Consider the following 21171-nt stretch of genomic DNA (forward strand, 5'->3'; position numbering starts at 1 on the left):
GACACAGAGTGAGGAAACAATGCCTTCTTTTACTTAAAATCTACTTAAAGACAGATTTGTGGGAAACACTGTGAACAATGTTGATGAAATAGTGTTAAAAGGGTAATGATGAAACGCCCAGGTTGTTCAAAGGTCCCTCAGACTGCACTCACATGTCCACTCTGTTGCTTGGGTTAAAGTAAACAGGAAGTGTGATATTTCTCAGGTCAAACAAAATAGGACCTAACATTAAATCAAGCTTCTTTTCTTTTCTTTTGTTTTTTTTTTTTTTGATAGAAGCATCAGTAGCTCATGCACACATATAGATCTATGATCTTTTCTGAAACTGTGCATGCTTTTCAGTTTATTTCAGCTCATTGTCCATCTTAGACTGCATCATGTAGCAGAAACCACTCTCTTTTTACTGGGTTGTCATGGTGATTATTTTTTCTTTTAGTTTCCTTTTTTTTCCAGGAGCACTGACAAGTGCTGACAAACCAGTGTGGGCAGTTTCCATAGTGATATAACTCATATGTGCATAGAGTGCATCTCTGCCTTCTAGACACTCCAGACTTGCATTTGTCATTTGATTCTTTTCCTTATTTGATTCAGCCATCAGAGTTTACCAGAGGTCAACCCGCACAAGGGATTATACAAAGTCACAGCGTGCATGATGACACACACATACACACAGCTTGGATTTTTTAGCATCATGTTACGTTCTAATATAGTTAGAAATTACACTATGTGTGTTTGTTTATGCATGTATAGTTGCACGTGTGTGTGTGTGTGTGTGTGTGTGTGCAGCTGACCTAAAAGCATTGTATTTTCATATTCTTATCCATTATTTCCAGGAATCAGGCTCAGAGCTATCACAACACTGATATGGCTTGGTCACTATCAGTACAGACACCAACACACAGACACACACACACACACACACACACACACTTCTACACACACAGGAACAGGAAGGGAACAGAGAGTGCTTCCTTTAGGCTTTCCATGAGGCCCACCTTTCCTCTGAACAATGTCATATTGAGTGTGTGTGTGTGAGAGAGAGAGAGAGAAAAAGAAAAAAGGACAAACAGACTCAGTGAGGGACAGATATGGAGGGGATAAATGAGCCTTGTGACGACTGATCTTGTAAGAGGTTGAATTTCGGCTCCATCCTTCCTTTCTCATTTTGTGTGCACATGTTGAACTCTTTGAATTTGTGTGTCTGTGTGCGTGAGAGTTGTGTATGCAGTTTGTGACCCTGTGAGGGGCACAGCAAGTGCATGTCCCCTGCTCTCTATTTTCTGTTTCCATATCCAAACCTCTAGGGCATAAAATCTGACCATTCGTAGAGAGAGAAAGAGAGAAACTTGGCTCGAATATGATGAAGAGAGGAAAGAGAAAAGGTGTTTCCAGAACTGTAAAGAGGAGACTGTGCGGAGGGAAGGGTGGAGAAGAAGAGGGTGGAAGTACAGATGGTTGAATTGAAGGAAGGAATAGGGAGGAATGGAAGAAGAGAGACTGACACACCTGTTAACTGTGAACAAGTATCTTTTATCATTTTCTTTTTTGTTGATAGAGAAAGTCAAATTCTGTCTCTCTAAACTTCAAAGAAATGTCCTATCCAGCTCCAACGCATATCCAGCTTGTCATAGTTGTGCGACCATTACAGAGTGTGTTACATAATTGTCAGTGTCATGTATTTGTTTTCTCAGTCACTTCCTGTATTTCTCACTTTTCCCCACACTCCTCCGTGTCTCTGGTGTTCTGTCCCGGTCTCCTGCCTTTCATCTTGCTTTCTTTTCTTGCTCCCTGTCTCTCTTTTTCGGTGTTGCATAACTTTCTGACCCCCCTCCTTTCTGCAGCGCTCGAGTGCCTACTTTGTATATTTTTCCCTTTCGTGTCTTGCATTCTTTCTCAGGCTATATTAGTGTTGTACTTGGGAACTGCTGTTTGCATTTGAATCATTGGAGATTATTTGTGTGTGTGTTTGTGTGTAAATGCATGTGCATGTGCCATAGTTACACATACGTAGTGACAGTGTTGCAAGTTTTACTTTTGATCTTGAGTGCGTGTATGTGTTATAACACTGCCTTCCTCCATTCTTGGCTCAGACTTGTTTTTCTTGGCATCCATGCAAAGAGAGCGACTGTGTTATTGGAAAGATCAACAGTTTGCCACTTTATCAGGAGCGCAACACAACATTTTACTCTCCTTTGTTTTTACAGTAGTTATAATTGGTTACATAATATGTGTTTTTCTTTTTTCACTGTGTTTCTGGGGCAATTTTCCTTTCTTAGATAGTCATTGGTGTTGAGAGATAGGAACATTCAGTAGAGATAAAGAGAGGAGACTTGCGATAAAATATCCTGGTTTGTATTTGAACCCTGAATGATGTGGTCTGATGGCACGCCCCCCTTTGAACCACTTAGCCACCAAACTTGTTATCTTGACATCACATCTGGGCCCCTGGGTGTGGTCTGTGTGCCGGCCTAAAATATAATTTATGGCGTGCTGTTTCAGATCTCTCTACATCAGCTGTCACTGCCTTATTTATCAGCTGTACACATCTTTGTGCTGCTGATCCTTGTGGACGTTTAATTTCAGCATGTTACATAATGAACTGGCACTGGTAACTACACATTGTACACAGGTGAGCTCACTTTGAAGAACTTGTAGTGTTTGTATATGGTTGAATAAGTTATTGATAAATAATATCAGAATTGAGAAGTAAACTGATCTAAAATGGCAGCATGAGGCACTGACATATTAAAATTATAAGAAGCTCCAGTCAGTTAAAGTGAGTCCTAAACAAGATATTGTGCTGCTGTGAAGTGTGAACACCCCCACTCATGTTACTTCGTGTACTCAGCCAAGATTGAGGCTCCACTAACAGGAAACAAGCCAGTGCATTTTGTTTTTTTAACCTGCAGCATGACCTACCTACAGTTAGTCATTATGAGGTGTCAAAATGAATTAAAATATTCGGTGTTGTCATTGCAAGTGTTATACCATCAGTACCATAGCCCTGATGTAGACGCGGTGAACACACAGTGAACATAGTTTTATTTATGTATCTAAAAATCAAAAAGTTTCCTCATGGTGCTTTACAGTCTGCATACAGCATACAACACCTTCAGATGCTCGATTCACATAAGGAAAACTGTCTTCCAAAAAACTCCTCAAATCACAGTTGTAAAGTACTTTAACTTTATTTTAAATGATTTTTACTTCATTTAAATATCATAGATATGGATTTGTTAATCAGAAGTTAATGAGCCCAAATGTGCTTGGCAGAATTATAAATAAAAAGATACAAAATTAAAATCTTATTGTATTTAATGAAGGATGAAAATGCATGACACGCACACAGTGTGAGACACACACACCAGTGCACCTGAGGGGAAGGATCTTGTGACCGCTGAACATCTGTATCGTACTCCTGTTGAATATGAGTCATCAGGGCATGTCCACACACACACACGCAAAGACACGCACGCACACACAGCACTTTGGGCATATTGTTTTGTCTGACCCAAGTCAGATCCCACCTGCTGTCTCTCAGGATCAGACAGCTCCTTTCATCAGACGATCACAAAGACAGAAAGAGTTTGTGTGTGCTTCTTCATGTCTACCTGTCTATTGATTTGTTTTTGTGTGTAATAAAGGTATCTGTGACTCCATTAACAGTGCTCTGTGTTAAGGCTCCACTGTGTCTGCAGTAAAAATCACGTCATGTGATCACAGTTATTGATTGGTGCACCGTTGGCACTTCGTATGAACCTTAGCACCCTTTCTCCACTTTTTTTTCCCAAGCCTCAGCTGATTTTTTTTCACTGAAATAAAACCCATTACCACTGAAATATTATTATGTATTGTGGCATCTAAATACATAGATGCCACAATACATAATATGTGTGTGTGTGTGTGTGTGTGTGTGTGTGTGTGTGTGTGTGTGTGTGTGTGTGTGTATTAAAGCAAGAAAGTGCAACAGAAAGACAGCCCTGCTCAGAGAGCTGTCTGTGTCAGTTGTGATTGCCGCTCAGTCCCTCTGGCTGCGACAGAGACTGCAGCGAGCAGCTGGAGGAGAGACGTTGCTTCTTTATCTCTCCTCCTGCTCCTGTCCTCTGCCTTTGATCTCCCGCTCTCTTCTCGTTTTTCTCTCCTTTCCTCAGGCTGTTTCTTATTGTGCTCCTTTGTCCATCTGGAGCTCTGTTCCCATTGCACTGCCACTGCAGGTGTGTGTGTGTGTCTGTGTGTGTGTGCCAGAGTCACAGATCAAGTTCATTTTTGGAGCAGGAGATCATTTCAAGTGTCAGCCCACAATCCTAGTTGTCCCCTTTTTATGGATTATACAATACCCTTTCTTTTAAAGGCAGGAAATACAATACTTCCTGCTATTTGTTCCTGCATATGTGGATTGATGTGAGGGTGTGTGCGCTACATTTACCTATGAGTAGGAGAAATGATTTAATCTTAAGTGAAAGGGTCTGGACTATAGAGCCCAACTGTTACTGGATTTCTGATAGAAAGATAATGGTATTTAATAATTTTAAAAATCTGACAATATTTGTTTTTTTTTTTTCAATAATGATCCCTTAAATTTGTTTAATAAAGAGTTCTGAAAGAGGTAGTAAGTATTGAGCAAGACATTTTACAGTTGAAAAATAAAGCTGTCAATATCTGGTGGACAAAAATGTATTGGCAGCACAGTTTGTAATTTACCTCAGATGTATCTCTGGCATTTCTGTGCTAAGTGTTAAGTTCTCATTACTTACTGGACATTATATACAATACACAGATATCAGTATATCTTTAAATAAGCTTCAGTGGGCCTATAATTTTCATCCTGGCTGATGTGTCGCCTTCCAAGAGTTTTGTCCTTGCCTCACTTTATGACATGTTGTCTCACTGAGTTTTTCCCTCTCTCTTTCTCTCTCAGGAGGCAGTGGGGAGGGTTTGTCTGAAGGAGAGAGGACGGGACGTGTTGGTGTTGCAGAGAGTGGCATCATCAGTGACGTCGCCATCGGACAGGCCCTCACCCACATCATCAGGGGGCGGGTCCAGAGAGGAGGATTGTGACAAGAGGTCAGTCCCTCCTCCTATATAATAAGAGTCTTCCAGACCAACAGTAGCAACAAAAGCATAATCATAGTACTCCTCCCTCTCTTTTTTCAGTTTTTAACTTTGGGTTCTCAGGTTGCAACCACAGACTATTGCACATACCTGCAAAACAAAACATCAGTACGGCTGTCAGCACTGCAAGCTTGCGCGTTTGTGTACGCACGCGTTTGTGTGTGTGTGTGTGTGTGTGTTTGTGTGTGTGTGTGTGTGTGTGTGTGTAAGATAATGTATGCTTTAGCTTCTGGAGCAGAGCAGGAACAAGAGAATGGCTTTTTTGTTTTCAGCTGAAAGGGAAACAAAGATGACACCAAGACTGGTTTACTTCCTTCCACAAATCAGTGTATGCATTTAGGATCATATGCATGTGTATGTGTGTGTAAGTGAATTTCCTCAAAGTGATTCCTTTATGCAATGTCTGTCTCTGTGTATTTAAGTCAGTATGTGCCAAGACCTAAGGCACAATGCAGGGAGTGTCAGTGACAGGCAGGTTAAGTGGGTGTGTGTGTGTGTGAGTGCGCGTGTGTGTGTATGTGTATGCGTGTGTATACAGTGCTCACCACGAGTAGCAATCAGTTCCCTCCGAGTGCTACTGTGGGAGCTGTCACAGAGAGAGTTTTAATCTCTGGAGCTCTTAGCTGACAGGAGCAGACGGAAAGGCAGTTTACCCCTCAGGAGAGCACCTTTCCCAGGAACACAAAGCTTAAATGAAGGCTGATTCTCCGGAAGTGTTTGGATATGAAGATGACCACTGAGCTAGCTACACTTGCAGTAGCAGAGGAGGATATAGATGATGAGGATGATGAGGACGATGACGATGAGGAGGAGGAAGATAGTAATCACAATGAAAATACCAGCAGTTCAGAAATCTGTGCATTTGATGTTCCCCATTTCCGCTACATTGATGACGACGATGTGGACGAGAATAAGGAGGAAGAAAGGGAGGGAGGATGGATGGGTGGAAGTGGTCGTGCTTGGGTTTCATACTCTAGTGAGGAAGATTGGCATGACTCTGCATCTTACAGGTATGTGGTGGTGTCAGGAACGCCGCTCAAGATCTTAGAGCACCTGCTCAGTGACCTGCGGTTGGACGACCAAAGAGGGGCGCCGGAGAGCAGGGAGAGCGGTAAGTTTGGTGCACACTGTGTACAGAGACACATCTATGACAGAGCATCCATACACATAATGTGGCTGTATGTCGATAAAAAGAAACCGAAAGGATTTGAATTAGAGTAAAACTAAAGTTAGAGAAACAGTTTGTCCTATAAATACAGAAGCTGAGTTGTTTACATCTGCTGTTTGACCAAAGGTATTTTGAGAACTAAGCACCACATCTTTCTCTCACTCCATGTGGTTTCATTTTTAGTGCCACACGACAAGTTACAACACAACCCAGCCTGTACCTTTCTCTTTTGTCTTCCTCAAAGTAGATTCAAACCCGGGAGGTATGCACTTCCCCTCGATTGTAGTGTGTGTGTGTGTGTGTGTGTGTGTGTGTGTGTGTATATGCCTGTGGGTGCATGAGTGAGTCAGCCCTCATACCAGATCCAGGTGCGTGCGCACTCATTCGTCCATGTCATTACCTGTAAATATGAGGAACATTCAAGAGGTTAAATGCTCTAATGAGTTTGTGAAATGATTCCCTCAGGGGGCTGTAGGCATTTCTGCTGAAGACAATCTTCAGGTGGCTGTTAAGCAGTGCTAGCACTACTGTAAAGTTTTACCTCAGGAAACGTTTTGTCATTTGTTTGTTATCAGCTTAGTGAAAACATAGACCACACTTGAAGTACAATTTGAACATAATCAGTTAATAATTTAGTATGTAAGGTGTTAGGAAGAAGTTAAAAAGAAGTGGAAAAACCGACAAGGTTACATGTTTGAATATTGTGGTTTGTCTGACCGACAAGTCCCACAGGTATTCTGTTTACCATCAGCAGAGAAAGGCAGGGGATGTCCCCATTTCAAGGTGCTCACCACAAACCACAGTGTTCCCACTTAGATTACAATGTACTGACAACAGTATGTGCCCTTTTTGTCTTAAAATATTTCTTATGTAAGATAATAATTCCTGCGCAGATTAAAAGAAAAATGCATGTTAGTGTAAGTGCAAGCCAACCTCCTATCATAGTTAATGGATCTTATTTTCCTATAATTAAATTCATTATCGTCATGCAGCCCTGGTCTAGTAAAATTATACTTCCTAATTCATCCAGGGACATCTGGGTCTCAACCTGTATTTTATAAAACCATGCTCTCGCCTGTCTGCACTGCTTTAAGACAAGGCGTCTTTATGTATCAATTCCTCAGCACCACCAGTTCCCAGCAGTCCACAGGGAGCCATCTCACTGAATTGCAGGAAGCAAACGAAGAAAGAGGGAGAGACGAATGTAGGAGAGAGAGAGGGAGAACTGAGATGGTCTTTGTGGAGGAAGACCGTCTGATATTTATTCACTGAAAAGAGAAAAGATGCACTTTTTTAAGGTTTTTTTTTTTTTAGAGGGAAAGGCAGAAGCACAGATGCAAATCAACATTGTATGTGCGTGTTTGGCTGTCTTTGTCTCTGTGTTTGTGTGTCTATCTTTCGGTCTGTGTGCACTGAATAAGCATGAGGGTGTGCGTGTGTGTGTGTGTAGGCCCTCTGGGGTGGTGTTGAGCATCAGTGTGCTGTTTTAGCGGGCTTAGCTGTGCGGCATGTTGAACAGGCTCGAACACGCTTCCACAGAGAGAGAGCGATTACCCGAACCACCCCTCCCCACGCAAACACATAAGAACACACAACAAAAAACACAGCAGCAGATTACTGCGATTAGTTCAGCACACACACATTTTCTCTCTTTTTCCTTTCTCTCTCGCAAGAGATAAACTCCCCAAGGTCAGAACTGAATGAGTTATTCATCAGGGTGCTGTGTGCGTTTTGGTGTGTGTATGTCTGTGTGTATTGGTGTGTCTATGAGTGTATGTGTTTGACTTTGTGTGTGCCAGCGGGCAAACGCAGAGGGCATATGTTGAAGATGAAAATGGATATTTATCATCACAGAGAGCTGAGAGAGGGCGAGCGTAGGAGGAGAGTAGTAGTGGGGGGAAATGTAACCGATGAGAAGGAGAAAATGAAAAACGGGGGTGTAGTGTGTGTGTGTGTGTGTGTCTGGAGGTGGGGGTGCACTAAAATGTTTTGGGGCTGAGAAATTGAGAGGGAAACAGAAAACAGGGAAAAGGCTGATAGCTGGTCAAGGAAGAGCTCCACATCCACAGACTGAAGAGAAAAGAGCTCAGAAAGGAGAAGATGACAGGAAAGTAAGTCAGCTGGGTTTTGAAAAAGTGATAAGCTTAGTCAGACCTGCCTAAAAATATTTCTCGAGAAAAGTTGTGTTTTTATTTCTAAAGAGAAGACACTTGTTAAAATATTAATGTCGCGGCCTCTGCTCAGTCTTCTATAATTGATTTCTTTGCTCTCTGCCTGACGGAGCCATATTTGGGTCACACATTTTCCCAGGGAAAGAGTTTGACACCACACACACACACGCACACACACACACACACACACCACTACTCCCCTCACACCACCAACAATGGTTCATTACCCATCTGCCACGAGGGCTGTTTATATTCGGTTCCTACCCATTGAACACCTGCTGAGTCTCACACACACACACATAGGCTCTTGTTATCTCACTTGCACATTAGCTTGCTCTGATGAATTTCTTTAGTTTTTGAAGTTGTTATGAATATGGGAGGAAGAAAAACCTGTACCTCTTGGCAGTGATATAAATGTTTGCTTCGCTGTTTCTGTGTAATATAAAATATTCTCGACAAATCATCATCTATTAAAACCTCGTGGGGGTGTGTTTGGAAGAGATTTTAATTAGCAGCAAACTCATGCTGTGCAACTAAACTTTGGTCAAATCTGCAGAACTGTATTGTCTTCAAGGGGAGAACCCACAGTCTCCATAGATGCTAAACCTTTCGTGGTGTCACCTTTGATGTGGTGAACATGTCAGGAAAATGTTTTACACATACAACAGACACAGGACAACTTTGTGCATACCTGACATTTGTCTTAGGTGATCGGGTCTCACGTCCCTGCTCTATGTGGAAATAAATACATGCATACATCATTTCTGCTTGCAAAGACCAAATATGTTGTTGTTTTTAACCAGCGGGAGGCAGCAGTACACTTCCCGTGCCTAGCCTGCTGGAAATTGAAAGAAGAAATCGAAGTAACACAGACTGGGTCTATTCCTTGGCAGGTTCCTGGCAAACCAAATCGACAGGGTGTTTGATGCCTTTGCAATACATCTCTATGGGCGTTTCAAAATTTTCAGATGCCGGGAATAAAGCCAGCTTATGCTATTTGAGAATGTGAATCAGCACGTACCTACCTCAGTCCGGCCTAAACGTATCTTGGGTGCATATGTACCTGTGCTTTAGCCAAAAATCAAAATACTGAGCTGAAAGATACTAAAATACTCTGGCATTCATGGAGGGAGATTTCATGGTCACATGATAATTCTCTGTGGGTCCATCGCTATGAGTGACCACATTACACGCAGTCATTTTATCTATCATGTACAAAATTATTGATTAATGCAGCTTTAAAGCTGTTAATGTGTTTAAGTGTATTTGTTATGCTTTGTAATGTCCATTCATTCAAAAACTGACTGAAATCAGAGTTGAAGTTAGGAACAAAGGCAGAAACTAAAAGATAATTTGGTGTGTTTCCTGCGTTTCAGAAATGCTGCTGGATGACTTCCTGTTGACCTATCTGGTGTTCATGTCCACTCATGACCTCTGTCAGGCTCTTTTGGGACAATATCCTTACTGGCAAACACATGCACAAACATAATCACGCTCATATCCTCTCAGCCTCCGTACTGTCCTTCGTTGTCTCCTTGACTGGTCTCACCTATAGCAGCGCCCGCTGCAGGGGCCAGGAGGAGGGCAAGGACGCCCTCTTCAGGAAACGTAAAGTACTGCAGCTGGTGTCGCACTGGAGCAGGCTTTACAAGGACTTCCTCAAGGATGAGGAGCACGTCAGGAGCTTCATGAAGGTACGGCACTACTCACCTACACTACATCACAGTCTGATTTTGTTTTTTTATCTCTCTTCAAAGATTTTAACCAGTTTGATCCTCTGTTGTCATATGTGTCAAAAAAAAGAACATGAGAAGTCTCGTTTATCTTCATTTGTCTCTCTGTCTTGTTCTAAAATGGGGTTGTCCTTCCTCAAGTTTTGCACCACAGGACATCTGAGCTGCAGTGTGTGTGTTTGTGTGTACCCTGATCTTCTTGTTAGCTGCATCTCCTGTTTTACTGAACTGCATTTCAGCACACAGGGGGAGCCTTGGTGATGTTTTTGTCTCATCCCTCTGACAAAGGAGCAAACTCATAAGAAAGGAAAAAAATACAGGCACTTTCATGATGTATCATATGAGGAACAATGGGGTATAATCACAATATGTGGCTTTATGTTTTTCTTTTAGAGTATTTATTAGTAAATAATAATAAATAAAATAATCAAAAAGTGAAGTATTCTACTGCTGGTCACACATACGAAACACGGTACCCACACACTATCGTTATTGAAAACACACATACTGATTCTCAGTGTCACATCAGTTGCACTTCTCACTACAAATGCTGCTCGTGTCTGCTGCGCTCCCGTTATATTTTCACATGGTCGCCGGATTAGATTTGAATGCCTGTGACAATACTGTCATACATACAGACACACGCTCACACAACCTGATCACACATGTACACATCCACACGCTTACCCTCAACAGCCGCATATACTCACCAATCACTTGTCCCACCATAACCTGACAGCTCCATTGCTCAGCGCTGGGTTGCCATGGAAACCAAAGTGCGAGGGTTGGCATGGGTATAATCTCATATGGAGTGCGTAACCCAGGTGATAGTTGCCTAGTAACAGAGGAACGAGAGGGGAATTGGGATGGGAGGCTATGGTGGGTCAATGACAGCGATAAGCAGGTGGAAATGTGTGTGTGCGCGCCTGTGTGTGTGTGTAGTTGTTACTGTTTCTTCCTCCTGAGCTTTCATGTTATGTACGAATGCTCCACCATTGCACACACACTGACACACACAGACACGACAGAGCCTAGTCACCCTTTTAAGTACAAGGTAGGCTACAGAATTTGTCTGATGCTGTTTTAATGTGATCTACCTATGCAGCATAATTGATGTTACTCAGTAAATGAGCTGCACAGACTGGAATGTTAATACTATACAGTGTATACAGAGGCAAGAAAAAGTATGTGAACCCTTGGATTTAATAACTGATTGAACCTTCCTTTGGCAGCAGTAACCTCAAACAAACTCTTCTGTTAGCTGCAGATTAGACCTGTACAACGTTCAAAAGGATTTTTGGACCATTCTTCTTTTGGAGCCAGTGTAGAATGATGGTTAGAGTGGCTGTTCCTGGGGAACAGTAGAGCCAAAATCTGTGAACAGCCAAAGACCAAGGCATTCAAATGTTATTCCTGCAGCCAGTTGCCAGACAAATATTTTATTTTATTTTCCATCAAGTATTAACATGAAACTGTGGGTGCAACGTCATGGATCTTGGTTTTCTTTTCTGTCTGTCGGTCAGACCCTGTACAGGTGTGTTTTAGAAGATCTTTATGAGTTCCCCACACTGGAGAAAGATCTGAAGGAGTTCCAGAAACTGCTGCGTCGCAGACAGTAAGTGGGTTTGTCTCTGCACAGAGCCTTTGTTCTCTCTTTTTTTCCCCCATGCCTTCCCGCATCCCTCCTCACTGTTGTGCTTGTTTCTTATAGCACTGTGGATGACTGCCCTCCAAACCAAAAGGTAAGCCAAAGAAGGGGCATATGCCAATTCTGAGTAACAATTCCAGTCCTTAAATTAGTCATTTGTGCCAATAGCATACCATGAATTTAGTCAAGTATGTGAAAAAGTAAAATATTTACAACCATACAGTAAACTGTGCTTTACATTGTGAAATAGGCCACTTTAGTCCATAGAGGTTCAACAGTAATAATTAAATCTGAGCTGTATAGGAGCTGATACAGATGCTGTCAGTGCCTCATAATATATTCAGTGTATAAGTATGAACAGTATTATGCATCTTCATGTCCCTTCTGCTCGCTTTCTCCCTCTCTCTCTGTCAGAGTAAACAAATGTATCAGCAGCTGAGTTTGAAGGAAAACTGTTTGCAACTCCGAAGTCCTCAGATTGAGACTAGAGAGGGTGAGCAACAGACACAAACACATGCGCACAACACAAACCGCAATGCACTGCCCAGGACTGTACACAATTATACATAATGACAGTCTGTGAGTTTTAATTTCAATGTGCACATGCAAATTGCTTAAATACAGCATGTTTGGTTTATTTGTCTGTTTGGGTACTTGACAAAAATGAACTCGAGTCTCTCTCTGTAAATACTTTATGATTTTACAGTATTTCATTAGTTTTGTTTTAGCCACTTACTGTGAACATTTTCAATGTATTTCTCAGTAATTTGTTGCGTGTACGTGAGCACCGACTCCTACCTGAGTGTCCACACACACCCGTCACTAGAGGCCCATGAGCTGCTAAGGATTGTGGGTCTGAAGATGGACAGAGCAGAGGAAGACATGGTGCTTGCTGTGGTTTCAAACACTGGAGGTACACGCACAAACGCACAAAGAAATGCATGCACACAACGTAGTCAACACATTAACAAAACTATTAAACTCCCTTAAGAATGCAATTTTTCTCCACCAGTGGTTCCCACCCTTTTGTGTCTGAAGTACTCCCTCATCTGCTCAACCTGTCATGTTCCAAATATGTTCTTGTGAATGGATTATTAACTGGGTGTTGTTTAATTTGTAACTTAATGTTAAGGCTTTAATTACATAAAAGTCAATGCTATTATTCTAACTATGTTTTTAATACAGCTGAATAGTCAGTGTTTGGGTTGGTTTGGTCAGGTTTGCATTTGTAGTTTGCATTTGTGGCAGGAGCTGGATCTTTCAACTGTTCATTGATTAGATTTAACCAAGCTAACTATTTTAACAAGTTATCTTTTAGCTGTAGCTGTTAACCATTTCTATATTACCTTTAGCCATTTCAAATAATACATTTATATCTCTTCTAACCAGTTATGTAATACTTTCTAACTTCTTTCTAACTTCCTAACTTTCTTTCATCTGTTTATTCATAATTTTGACCCTATTTCCTACTTTAGCTATCTATTTTTACCATTTATTTTTTTAAATCAAATAGTAATGTCCATTTTTTTTTCATCTCTCTCTCTCTCTCTCTCTCTCTCTCTCTCTCTCTCTCTCTCTCTCTCTCTCTCTCTCCCCTTTCCTTTATATTGTCGTCTCTGCAGAGCGGAGAGTGTTACAGCCCAGTGACTGTGTGTATTCAGAGTCTCTGACCCCGCAGGCAAAGCTTGTGGCCTGTCGCAGGGATCTCACTGAGATCTTGGTATGTAAATGCACTGTTGTGTTTGTGCTTCTGTCATTCTGTAACATCCAATCCTTCCTTGAGTTTCACACGCACTGATAGGGGCTAAAGGCGCAGCTTGCAGGTTTAACTCAAACCGTGACCTCTCAAAGATTATCTGAGAATGATTATCTGGGCATTTGCTGCCTCTGATATTGTTGTTTGCCTCGGTATCATCTTCTGGCTAAATCAGGCATGAAAATGAATATGCTAATTCCCCAACTGACATATTTTCACAGTGATACGATGAGTCATGCATTATAAGCAAACTAGAGAGACTCAGGCCAGGTGATTGTTATTAACTTTGACTCAGTAGGAGAGAAAAGGTGTGAGCCACAATTATTTTGTTGCCCAACCGTGACGGCAGGATGGGAAAGTGCTGTATCAGGGCGAAGTGTTGGTCCGTAATGGCATGTTTTTCAAAGTGGAGCGTCAGTTGTGAATCCTTAAATAATTTTGCTCCATTGGACATTTTAACAAACCACGCTTTTAGAGATATTAGTTTCTTGCTGGATATCTATATTTAGCAGCCTGTCATTAACAAACCAGTAGATTCTTTAAGTTAGACCAACTTAAAAGAATTGACCGTCCAAGTAGTGCTCTGGTAGGCATGTAATATTTACCTTTATTTTGCTGAGTCAACGTCAGTTGTCAGGCTCATAAATGCAGAATTGTAGTTAATATGCTGACCTATCAGCAGAGCTGGACACAACAATTGTGTTGTAAGAATCAATACTCCCCTCTGAGCTTTCAGTCTTGCTTGTGTTATATTGTTTCTGTTGAATGATGGATTGTTTCTGAATTCTCCACCAGTCCCACTGTTCTGTAGCTTATTATGAAAGTGAGATATTGTCGCTATTGTTTATCATATTTTGGAGATAGACAGTACATGTGTGTATGTACAGTATGTACTGTATTTTTGAGCTTCCATGATACAAAGATGACCAGCTTCCTCCTGTGCACTAACCTAGCTTCTTTTTTTGTGTGTATTCTTAGCCTCCTTTAACGGACAGTGCTGAGCTAAGCAGGAGGCCGGTGAAGCTCTTAGGCATCAACACCTGGGACGTGGCAGCTTCTCTCACACACCTGGACTGGAGCCTCTTCAAATCCATCCACGAGGTAGACACTCACACACACACAAATGTGTGCATGTGGTGTGTACACATACAGTAGTTTATAATAAATTCATATTCATGACAGAGATTGCTGGAACATACGCATTAAAGATGCAAATGCTCTACAAGTCTTAGTGGATCACGAGTACAGAAAGTCTTCTTGCAGCTGAGAGGCTGTCAGGAAGAGCTGGTGTGAAAATGGATTCTTATTCTTAAATGTGAGCATTTTTGGTTTTATATGATTATCAATGAATTGTATGTTGGTTTGGACTGTCTTTGTACAATTGGTTGGACAACATGAGCAATACCAAGATGTCACATTGGCCTCTGGAAAATTATGACTGGCATTAAATATTTGTGAGGTAAGGGAGTAGATATTTTGGGAGAAGTTCTTCTGAAAAGCTTGATGTCTTTCACTCACACTCTTTCCTCCTTCCACATGCAGCAAGAGCTGGTGTACTACACCCTCAGCCGTGCTCCTGGTACCGGCCACACGGCGGCGCTCTCAGTGCTGCTCCAGCGCTGCAACGAGGTCCAGCAGTGGGTCATGTCCGAGGTACTCATGTGCGTGTCTCTCAACAAGAGAGTGCAGCTGCTGAAGAAGTTCATCAAGATCGCTGCTCAGTAAGAACTCGCACACACACTCAAACGTACACAAATACTAGTGTGTTTATCAAGTGCATCAAGATTTCTCTGCATTTTGATCATGTTTCTCACATTTTTGTGCTCTTGTAGCTGTAAAGCCCAAAGAAATCTGAATTCTGCATTTGCCATCATCATGGGTCTCAACACAGCAGCTGTCAGCCGACTCAACCAAACGTGGGAGGTAAGTGTGAGTCTGTGTGTGTGTGTTGTTGTATTTAGTGTATCTACACAGATACTTTCTGTTTTTAATTCAAGTTCTGACCAAACTTCCTTTCAGAAATGTCCAGGGAAGTTCAAGAAGCTTTTCTCAGAGTTGGAGCTCATCACGGTGAGATTTAGTGAACAGAGACAGAGATGTGTGCAGAGTGTGAAACGTTCCTCTCTTGATCTTGAAATCTCGCCTCCTTTTCCCTTCCTTTTGTTTTTTTACTCTATTTTCTCTCTTCCTCCGTCTTTCTCAAGGATCCCTCTCTGAACCACAAAGCCTACAGAGAAGCCTTCAAGAGGATGAAACCTCCCAAGATCCCTTTCATGCCTCTTCTCCTGAAAGGTATCATCTTCAACCCTTATACACACACACACGCACGCGCACACACATCAATCCTTGATTGTTTCTTTTTTGGTGAATGAAACCTAAATACACTCATCCACTGCTCTTAGATATCACCTTCATCCACGAGGGAAATAAGACGTTCCATGACAACCTGGTCAACTTTGAGAAGCTGGTGAGTTGAGTCAGTTCTGTAACATTTGGTGTCTGAGTTTGTTTCCAACTGTTTGAATGTGACCTTTCAGGAATTTTACCCTGTTTAAACATTGCTTAAACTGTAATCTAGTAACTACATGCATAACAAGATGAGATGCATCAGCAGATTGATTGATTAATTGATCAGTCACATGAATGGCAAATGGGACGTAAATGCAGTAATTGCCTCCCATTCACTCTGACACATCAATGGCAGTGAGCTACCATGCAAAGTGCTGGCCTGACCACTGGGGGAAATTTAAGTTTCAGTGTGTTCCCCATGGACACTTAGACATGACAAGGTGGCGATCAGAGGACGACCTCCTGGGTTATTTATTGCTATGGTGCAGTATCTGCCCTAAAATATAAGATCTTGATGATATGGTGTCACATGTCTTCTCCTAAACCAACAGCATATGATCGCAGATACAGTGAGAATGATTCGTCACTGCCAAAGCGACCAACCAGGTGAGTGTTCTTGTTTCTGGGTGAATTTAATTGGTGCAAATAATCTTACTATCACAAATGATAAGATAGGCTTAGTTAGAGACCATGGTTCTTTAGGTTTATTGTTTCCCCTCTGTGAGTGTTTCTGTATGTTGAATTTGAGTGTTAAGGAATCTAACGCCATCTGCAGTTGAGTCAGTGTCCTGCACCTGTGCCGAAATCTGTTGCCTCTCCCTCTCATTTTTCTGTTACAGTTTCCAAGCAACCATTTCCAGACAGTCTTTTATTTTCTTTTTATGGCCATAATAGAGTCTGTGTTTGTACAAAATGTGTGCGAATGTGTGTGTTCTTGAGTCCTGCAGAAAACTCTTCTGCGTGACTAATGCATGTTGCATTTTGTGTCTGTCTCTTAGGCAACGAGGTAATCGGGGTCGACAGTGCGGAGGTGAGAACGAGTGTTAACTACCTGCACATTATCGACAATCAGCAGACTCTTTTCGAACTGTCACACAAACTGGAGCCACGCGCTTAAACACGCACACACACGCACACACGTACACTCATAGACCCACACACAAACACACTGGACGCAGCGCAATGGAAATGTTAGCACTGTGCGGCATGGAGGACGCTTTGTACAGCAAAATGTCACACACTCACTCGTACACTGCGACAAAATCACACTACCAGCAGTAGCGCCAAGAGGACAATAAGGTGCCATGTGTTTTGACAAAACCCACAAAGACACGGAGCTGCACTCTGCCTGTTCTCTAAAGGCTTTATAACACTGAACATGTGCTTATAAAGGATTTCTGAACTCCACACACGCTCTGTGAACTGTCTACAGGAAGAAATTCTGCACAGCAAGACAGAGATTTGCCAAACTGAGACAGAGAGTAAAGAAGGCTGTAATTACTTTGTACAGTATCTATTGGACTGAATATGCCCTTTGTTTTTGTTCTCGTGATGAGCTTTTGGTTATTTATGAGCCTGTTCATCAGGCGGAATGTTTCTTTAATTCTGTCAAAGTCCCCCCCACCCGGAGGTCAATAAGGACTCGACAGCCTTGTTATCATTTCAGTTACAAACACGAAAACGTCTGTAGAGGAGTTAGATGTGATTTTAACCTGAAGGCCAAAATCTGCCCCATCCATATGGTCTCATATTATTTCATCTGCCTCGTGACGTGATGCAGGATACACGCTATACTTATGTAGAGCTTATAATGTGGAGCTTTTTTTGGGGTTATTGTGCCGTATAATGTAACATAAGCAGCAGCCAGTACTGAAGCAGTGCAATACTTTATCATACCTACACCTTTTTACCTTTCTCACTGAGGCTGTCTGTCTGTTAACTTTAAAAAAAAACGGCCTCAGTGACAAAAGGTGCAGCATTAACAGTTTATTGTACCTGGCGTGTGAAGGAAGCATTGCGAGAGGTTTTCACCGACTGACTGTGAGGTTTGGTTCCAGAGTTCGGTAACTGTTGATGAGTAGTGAGCAGTTATTGCTTCTTCTATTCACTTTAAAGTCCTGGTTGACTTTTAGCCAAACGCTCCTCGTGCTCTCTTCTCTATGATGTTTTTCTATGAATAGATAATGATTATTTTACATTGTATATAACATGGACCTATACATTTTTTTGTGCCAAATGTCACGTTGAGTCCTGCAGCATAGATGTACTGTAGAGGTCTTGGTTAGTTTAGGAGGGATTTCTTTATTTTTTTTTCTTCTTTTTTTAAATCGCAGAATGTTTGATTTCCTTGAATGAGCCTTGGTCTGGTCCTTGATCATGTAAGGCAGATCTGACTCCTCGCAGAGATGCTTTCTGACATTATGATGACTGATTTCAGGGTGTGTGTGTGTGTGTGTGTGTGTGTGTATGTATGTATGATGGTATCCCGCTCGTCCTGGGTTGCTATGGAAACAGTCCCATCATAATTTTTTTTTCCCCTTTTCTTTTTAATCCTTGAGTTATAGATAAGTCAAAGCACTGCACCACAGAAATAGCTTTATTCCACAAAATCATGTTCATGAGGAGATTTTGACATTGATGATTTGTTCATACTGACTGAAAAGATCACTTCATTCACAAGTGGTCCTGTGTAAACTGTCTGTGAAAACCAACACAGGGTGTGGACAGAATAATGGAAGCACAAGGACATAGACTTCCTCCACTGTAGTATGACTGTCTGGTGGGATTTTTACAGCTTTGGTTCTTCCATTAATTATTTATTACTTTAACTTTTGTCCCTTGTAATTTTGACCCAACTACATGTTGACAAGTAAAATGATCCTATCTGAATCCCATCAGTTCAAGTCCGGCAACATATTCCTCTTGACACAGCTGTGAAATTTGAAAAGCATCTATTTGTTGTTCAGATCCATAAGTAACCATCCCATCTTATGAGTAGAATTATGACTGACTCACTCTGTAGTCATCAGAAAAGAAATGCAGCATGGGTTGAAAGGAATCTTTCCGAAATTATAACTGATGATAATACGCACAAATTAAGACAAGAAACACATCCTTTAGAACCAGGAGCAGTCTTTATGTCCGGCAGAACCTTATTAGTGATTGTATTATTTTGTCCTTGCCCTGTATCTGTCCATGCATTTACTTCAGTGGTACATTTCTGCTGAGTAGGAGGAACCATCCAAGGGTGAAATTCCTAAATGTTATGTAGTGATGCATGTCTTGCATTATTTAGATAGTTACAAAGCATGGGCGGTAAAGTGCAATACAGTAGAAATGTTGTTGCCACAAGTGTTCATCATCATTTCAACACTAAGCCTTTCAGAGCACAGAGCTGATTTCTCTTGCAGAACACAATGATTCAGCTAGACGAAAGAAAACCTGAATTTCCCCAAACTTTGTGCCAAAAGCATCTTTGGTTCACTACAAGAAGGAATTAAAAGGTGATCTCGAGATGAAGGCTCACTTTACACTCAGTTTTTGTGTTACGGGTCCTTGGTCATTGTCTGTGCATTAAAAACTCTTTCAAAGACAGAGACTGTCACCAACACTTTCTGCAGATGCTGTGATACTGAATGTGGAGCCAGTTACAGTCGCCCAAACTGATTCAAACTGATAGATTATTAGAGCCATGTTATCATTTGATAATATGGGGATATAAAATCTAAATAAATACTAAATAAGCGTGTTGTCCAGTAAGTTTTCTACTACATATTTTTTTCTCTGGAAATGTCTTTAAAATTAGTGATAACTTCGATAGAAACAAGTATGGGTACTAAAACAGCAGCATAACTGGAGAAAAGTGATTAAGTCAACAAACTGACTGTCCATTACACAGCTATATTTACCTAAATTTGGCTAACATTACCCAAGATTAGCTATCGGTCACATTAGACCAAGTAAGGCTGTAGCTGTAAAACTCCTGACTGTACTGGACTGAGCAAAAATGGGTTTTATTATGATTTCAGCTTTTGTTTTGTAAAAGGAACACTGTTATTTCTTCTCTTCAAAGTTACATAGTCACATTTTAAAGATGCTTTTTGTGAAACAAAGTCAGTGATTCTTCGACTGCTGGAGCTGATAAATCAGAGCCGTGGTCTGTTCATATTCAGTGTCATAGAAAGGCCTTGTGGTCGTCATTTTTACTATTAACCTGTACATGACACACACATGCACAGACACACCTCTGCTCACTGTGTCCAAAGAGCAGAATAATTGTGCTACATTAGTTATTTATTGTAATATATTGTTTATTTATGTATTTCAGAGGTGACAAAATGTCTCAGTTTATGTGCCATGTTCAGAGGTTCAACAAGGTGGAAGTGCACGGGTTAGAAGAAAAGATGTTTGTGGTTTGAAGCTGCAAAGCTGGAATGTAATAGTACTTGTTGTTATGTTTTGTGGCCACTTGAGGGCAGCAGAAGAGCAAGTCAGTGTGATGATGCTCGCCTCTTTCCTCTGGTGTCAAAATGCTTAAATGGAAGGAAAGTGTTTTAACGGCCATTGTCAAAACTGTGTAAAGTTGCGTTTTATAAAACGATGTTGTTTAAATTCTGTTGCATGTTATAACAAAAAAACCCCCCACAAAGTTCACAATGCAAGAGAGGACACATTGAAGGCTTTGTACTATTGTAATATTGTTGATGTGTAAATATATGCCTACGTTGGTATGTTGTTATTATTTATCTGTTGTAAATGGGAAAAAAAGTCAACCACAAAGCAATACGTCTCCCCTCGTGTCCCCTCAGCCTTCAGACAGCTGAAGCCACACGTCTTTTCTAAAGCTGCGTTTTACTATGTCAAAATTTTACTGAAAATGAATAAATTATAGGTTTTATGTGACATGTCCAGGTGAGCCGGTGTTTTGTTTTTTTTTTTTGTTTTATTTTCTGGTTACCAGATACAGTGTAACTGTGTACAACTGAAAGTGTTTGCCCAGTGCTTTTGACCAATGATACCGCAGCAACAGTTCAAACACGTTCTCTGACGCATATAAAAGAACATTTGGAAAGACAACCTTCAAAATGTTTATGACAAAGTTGACCAAGAGTATCGCATTGGGGTCATTCACTTTTTCCTTGTGATAAATTCAAAGAGACACAGTAGGCTATAGGAAATTCCATAGATAAAACAGAACCATACTAAACCCAGTAGATCCTTTTTGGTGACTGAGT

General features: G+C 41.2%; 1 protein-coding gene across 1 annotated transcript in view; it reads left to right on the forward strand.

Annotated features, from left to right (window-relative positions):
- rapgef5a (Rap guanine nucleotide exchange factor (GEF) 5a) overlaps positions 1-20839 on the forward strand; it is a 43598-nt gene extending 22759 nt beyond the window's left edge. Inside the window, exons 10-26 of the mRNA XM_041052890.1 lie at positions 4919-5064; positions 6123-6223; positions 9828-9906; positions 10001-10145; positions 11708-11799; positions 11896-11926; positions 12247-12325; positions 12596-12745; positions 13455-13552; positions 14567-14689; positions 15131-15309; positions 15421-15511; positions 15608-15658; positions 15793-15880; positions 15991-16055; positions 16489-16543; positions 16936-20839. Coding sequence (XP_040908824.1) covers positions 4919-5064; positions 6123-6223; positions 9828-9906; positions 10001-10145; positions 11708-11799; positions 11896-11926; positions 12247-12325; positions 12596-12745; positions 13455-13552; positions 14567-14689; positions 15131-15309; positions 15421-15511; positions 15608-15658; positions 15793-15880; positions 15991-16055; positions 16489-16543; positions 16936-17054 — 1692 coding nt within the window. The 3' untranslated portion in view covers positions 17055-20839. The remainder of the gene's footprint in view (positions 1-4918; positions 5065-6122; positions 6224-9827; positions 9907-10000; positions 10146-11707; positions 11800-11895; positions 11927-12246; positions 12326-12595; positions 12746-13454; positions 13553-14566; positions 14690-15130; positions 15310-15420; positions 15512-15607; positions 15659-15792; positions 15881-15990; positions 16056-16488; positions 16544-16935) is intronic.
- Positions 20840-21171: the final 332 nt, after the last annotated feature.

The sequence above is a fragment of the Toxotes jaculatrix genome, chromosome 13, assembly GCF_017976425.1.
Source record: "Toxotes jaculatrix isolate fToxJac2 chromosome 13, fToxJac2.pri, whole genome shotgun sequence".
Taxonomy (NCBI): Eukaryota; Metazoa; Chordata; class Actinopteri; family Toxotidae; genus Toxotes; species Toxotes jaculatrix.